This window comes from Cebus imitator, unplaced genomic scaffold (genome assembly GCF_001604975.1).
Source record: "Cebus imitator isolate Cc_AM_T3 unplaced genomic scaffold, Cebus_imitator-1.0 Scaffold826, whole genome shotgun sequence".
NCBI lineage: Eukaryota > Metazoa > Chordata > Mammalia > Primates > Cebidae > Cebus > Cebus imitator.
Window position 1 is genome coordinate 243,664 of NW_016108141.1, and position 5,481 is coordinate 249,144.

Here is a 5,481-nt window from a genome sequence, read left to right on the forward strand (position 1 = left end):
AAAAAAAAAAAACCTGTTAGTGATAGTGAAACAATGGTCACCACTACTATGCAAGCGTGACAGGAAGAAAAAGGCGGCCATGATATGGCCCCAACTCCTCTTCCCCCACCTAGAAACAATGTATTTGGCCCCACGGGAATCATGTGATTTCTCACTTACATTCAAACTTGGGCTTCTTCAGCATTTTTACTTTTCTAACGAAGACATCATGGAGAGGATAAATAGATTGGCAAGCCTTTTCTATGTCTTTTCCAATGCTGTCTGGAATCCTGCAAACCAGTAACAGTAAATTTTTTTTTCATCAAGTCCTAGTTCTCAAGATAATAAGGGGATAAGCCATTTCCTTTAAAAGTAGGGAAGCCCTGTAATAAATTTATGCATGTAACACCACCTCATTTAACCTGCATAAATCCTCCTATAAGATAAGCTATTATCTTCCTTTCACACCGAAAGAATAGATGATCTGAATTACACAGCTAGCTAGTGGCAAAGTTAGTAGAGTCTTCTGAGTCCAAGTCTTACGCTTTTTCCGTTACACCCTCTTATTTAACTGTGTATTGCAAGGGAACATCAGAAAACGTTAAGTTTATCACTGGCCATCATCTGGGACCGAAACTTTTTTCATCACTTATTCCCATGCATTATTAATCATGAAAGGTTTTATCTATCTTTGTGTGTCCATGTGTTTGTGTGTGTATGTGTGTGTGTGTATATATATGTATGTTTTCTGGTTTGTGACAGGGTCTCCCTACACTGCCCAGGCTGGCTCAAACAATCCTCCTACCACAACCTCCTGAGTACCTGGGACTCCAGGCACATCCCACTGTACTCAGCTTATTCAGTGTATTTTCCAAGTCGGCAAAAACATTTCCTGCCCTTCAGCTCTACTGTGAGACTGCTTCTTCAAAAAAATTTTTTTTTTAACTATCGCATTTACAGAGTACTAGCAGCTCACTTTAAGTTAGGAGTTCAAGACCAGCCTGGCCAGCGTGGTGAAACCCCATCTCTACTAAAAATAAAAAAAACTAACTGGGCATGGTGGCAGGCCTCTGTATTCCCAGCTACTCAGGGGGCTAAGGCTTGAGAACTGCTTGTACCCGGGAAGTGCTGGTTGAGTCGAGACTGTACCACTGCACTCTAGGCTGGGCAACAGAAAGAGACTGACTCAAATAATAATGATATTTACTGAGTACTTAACACTCTTTCACTTAAAGGGACATAGCTAGAAGGATTCACAGACAAGATTTCAGATCTTTACCTTGTCTCATATGCTTTCCCTCATCTGAGGAATAATCTAGTACTCAAGGTGTGTTGTGTGAGGAAGGAAAGAAACACTTACAATTTATTGACCACTTCTTTCAAGTCATTTGTCTGCACCTCTCGGGTCATGATTTCCATCATCTTCTTCCGGATTTGGCGGACCTGTTGGTGCTGAGCATAAGAGGTCTTCCGTATCTGATTGTTGCGTTTTTTAGTAAAACCAACACAGAACAGACGAAGCAAGTAACCATCGGTAGTCTTGACATCAACATGAGCTTCAATCATTGTCTAGAGGAAAAAAGATACTGTCAGATATAATAGATTTTACGTTATCCATTTATCCCTCAAGTTCTAATTTTGAAAAGCTGGACTGTCAAATGCTCATTATTAAATATATGAAGTATCCTAATTATAAATAACATCTCTAGCTTACAGAATTAACTTTCTTGAACTTACCAACAGTTACCCCCAAATTCTTACCCAATTAAATAACCAAGTCGTCTCAACTGCCCTTTCTCCTTTCTACCTCCATCATTACTACCCACGATCTCAACTGGACCCAAACCCACATCCATTACATATACACATACCCCTTTCAACAGCTCATCCCCATCAAATATAAAACTACACAAGAGGAAAACAGGTTCTGAGAGGATCCATGGTGTTCTATGATATGAACATCTACAATGATGTCATTTTTCAAAAAACTGTTGTGAATAGGTGATTGCTATAACTCTAAATGCACAGTGTGAAAGATTCCTTTATGTTCCAAACCAAAGCCATGCTGATTAAATACCCAATTTCACAGCTAAAATATAATTTAAAACCCCTAATTGTCACAATATTGCCTAAATTGAAAAACCAAAAACCATATTGGGTAGTGATGAAAACTGATTTGCCTTGTTTGCATTTTGTAAATTTTATACCTTTGTATAGGAAAACAAAACAAAACAAAAAAAAGCCTCATCAATAGAATTTACAGCCAAAGGACCTTAACATATTTCTAGAAATGTAACCAGAAAGCTTTAGGGGAACGTCAGGATAAATCTAACGGTATGATCAGTATGCATCATATGGGACCGAAACATTTTGTCCTCATTCATTCCCACATACAAAATATTCCAACTACCCCAGGCACCATGGCTCACGCCTGTAATCTCAGCAGTTTGAGAGGCTGAGGTGGGCGGATCACTTGAAGTCAGGAGTTGAAGACCACCCTGGCCAAGAAGGTGAAACCCCATCTCTACCAAAAATATAAAACTTAGCCAAGTGTGGTGGCAGGTGCCTGTAATCCCAGCTACTCGAGAGGCTGAACCCAGGAGGGGGAGGTTACAGTGAGCAGAGATGGCGCCACTTCACTCCAGCTTGAGTGATAAAGTGAGACTCAGTCTCCCCAAAACACAACACTCCCACAAAATATTCCAACTGGATGGTTAGCCAGACACATCTGAAACATTTTCATTTCATCCTCACAATTCAATAAAATGATATTCTTATCTACACTTTACAGATAAACCGAGGCTTAGAAAACAAGTTACTTGGCAACGCGTGGTGGATCATGCCTATAATCCCAGCACTTTGGGAGCGCAAAGCGAGCAGATCATGAGGTCAGTTCGAGACCATCCTGGTCAACGTGGTGAAACCCCACCTCTACTAAACATACAAAAATTAGTAGAGCATGGCAGTGTATGCCTATAATCCCAGCTACTAGGGAGGCTGAGGCAGGAGATGCACTTGAATCCAGGAGGCAGAGGTTGCAGTGAGCCAAGATCTCACCACTGCACTCCAGTCTGGCCACAGAGCTGGATTCTGTCTCCCAAAAAAAAAGAAAAAAGAAAAAAAGATACTTTCCAAGGAGAACACAATAGGGAAATAGAGCAAAGATTTTTAACCTCACACCACAGGCTCTGCCACAATTATGCTCTATTGCCAGTTAATCCAAATCCACTAAATTCTGAGGTCCAAAAATATCCTGACAGGCAAAACTGCCCACCTGCACCTCGATATTCCTCAAAAAGCCACTAATCTATGCAAGAAAATCTGACTATTATGGTATACCACTATTAAATCTTAGATTTAGCAGGGCGCGGTGGCTCATGCCTGTAATCCCAGCACTTTGGGAGGCTGAGGCAGGTGGATCACCTGAGGTCAGGAGTTCGAGACCAGCCTGGCCAACATGGTGAAGCCCCATCTCTACCAAATATACAAAAATTAATTGGTGGTGGTGGTGCGCACCTGTAATCCCAGCTACTTGGGAGGCTGAGGCAAGAGAATTGCTTGAACCTGGGAAGTGGAGGTCACAGTAAGCCGAGATCCTGCCAGTGCACTCCAGTCTGGGCAACAGAGGGAGACTGTCTCAACAAAACAAACAAAACAACTCAGATTTAAACATTAAGTGAAATATGGTGTGGCAACCTGAGTTAGCACTCAATAATGGCAAGAAAACAAAAATTTAAAATGAACTCTAAACCTCAGTATAGGATATGCTCCTTGCGGTCATCAAACCATGTTATCCTTGGTCAAACACTCATAGCACTACGTACAGACTCTAAGGAACTTTGGGTCTCACCTGCCATTTTTTGACCATGGAGCACATTTTGTCACGGGTAAGATCCATGCCATGGAAGTTAGTCAGGCAGTTTTTGCCCTGAACATCTTCAGTAATTAGCTTGAATTTCCTAAATGCAACTTCATCATTCTGCAAATCGGCAAGACTAACTTCAAACACTCGACCCTTGAGGCCATCAGATGCAATTTTGGTTCCTTGGGTCCTGGTGACTAGCGTCTTTCCAATATTTCTTATATTGAACATAGCGGGTGCTTTCACATCATACCAATCTTTCTTAGAAAATGGATCAACCCTGGATTTTAAGAAAATGCTTAAATTTCGTTGCAGATTATTCTGTGCTTTCTTCATTCTAATGCCACTGTTAATACTATTTCCCATCAATATTTTTAAAAGCTAGCCGCCAATTTGATACTGGAGTAGTTTGTGAGAGGCACATACATAAATCTAGCTCTCCCTACTGTGTTTCACTGCATGCATTAGACTTTGAAAACTTATGCCCACTTCCCACCCTCATCGGTCCTTCCACTACACAAGCACGAGTAACATGCAATCTCATTACTGCTGGTACGTAATGGCCATGTACTGGTAACTAAGATCCCGCATGGCCTCAAAGCTTAGTGGGAGCTCGCAGTTTCCACTGGGACCAAGCAGAGGCGGGACGGACAGGTCCTGAATGGCTAAAAGGGTGCTTTCCTGAACTCCTGCTCTCGCAGTGCCATCAAATACCCGCGGAACTGAAGCAGCCGTGAGCCCACAAAACTAACATTCCAGCCGAGTCGCAGCGGCAAGCCGGCTAAAATGCGACGGGCGCAAGGATCAGGCCTGGGAAAGGCAGCCGACCTGCCGCTACTCAGCACGGAGACCCGCCAGGCCGCATTCCTGGGTTCACCAACCCGCCACGGCCCGCGCAATCCAACTGGAATCCTCGCCATCCGGCCTATGCCGCGACCTAGGACCAGCCCGCCGATTCCAGCAGACCCCCAAAAAGCAAGAGAGCCACAACAGTCGCCACTTACACTTTCTTCTTGGCACCCTTTTTGCCGCCTTTCGTAAGCCGCTTATTCTTGCCAACCGCCATGGTGCTGCTCAGAGAGCCAAAAAGGCGGAAACGGCAGTCGCGCGAGAACTTAGGCGTACGGGGGGGGTGGGGCACGCCGTCTACGTGACCTTTGCCCTCTTATTCTTCCGGCCTCAAGAATACTGCGACAATAGAGAGCGCCACTGCTCCTACTATCGTTGGGAGAGCGTCATCGTGTGTTGGGAGGTCGCGCGGCATGCCGAGGGCTCACTGGAGACTGTACCGTGTGAAGGCGTCTGGTTACCTGTGGTTTCTGTGGCTGTGACGTCAGGAAGTAAGTTTCAGTAAAACTAGACGCCCACTTAACATCCTTCAAAGCTGAACTCACCGTCTAACCCCCACATCTGCTTCTTCCCGAGAGCATTGGCTTTGGAGTCAGTCAGTGGATCTGATTCAAATGCCGGTTTCAGCAGGGCTTTGCTTGTGACCTCTCCATGCTTATTTCCTCTTACGTAAAAGGGGGGTGATAAAACAGTCGGCTAGGCCGGGCGCGGTGGCTCACGCCTGTAATCCTAGCAATTTGGGAGGCCGAGGTGAGTGGATCACCTGAGGTCAGGGGTTCAAGACCAGCCTG

General features: G+C 44.3%; 1 protein-coding gene and 2 non-coding genes across 3 annotated transcripts in view; all 3 read right to left on the minus strand.

Annotated features, from left to right (window-relative positions):
* Positions 1-4,972, minus strand: part of LOC108297680 (40S ribosomal protein S3a) — a 5,189-nt gene extending 217 nt beyond the window's left edge. The window contains exons 1-4 of the mRNA XM_017520368.2: positions 4,846-4,972; positions 3,830-4,121; positions 1,340-1,548; positions 167-269 (exon numbers count right to left, since the gene is read on the minus strand). Coding sequence (XP_017375857.1) covers positions 167-269; positions 1,340-1,548; positions 3,830-4,121; positions 4,846-4,907 — 666 coding nt within the window. The 5' untranslated portion in view covers positions 4,908-4,972. The remainder of the gene's footprint in view (positions 1-166; positions 270-1,339; positions 1,549-3,829; positions 4,122-4,845) is intronic.
* Positions 567-633, minus strand: LOC119469774. The gene has a single exon (XR_005198617.1). It is a non-coding gene; the product is annotated as a small nucleolar RNA SNORD73 (small nucleolar RNA).
* On the minus strand, positions 2,293-2,364 carry LOC119469773. The gene has a single exon (XR_005198616.1). It is a non-coding gene; the product is annotated as a small nucleolar RNA SNORD73 (small nucleolar RNA).
* Positions 4,973-5,481: the final 509 nt, after the last annotated feature.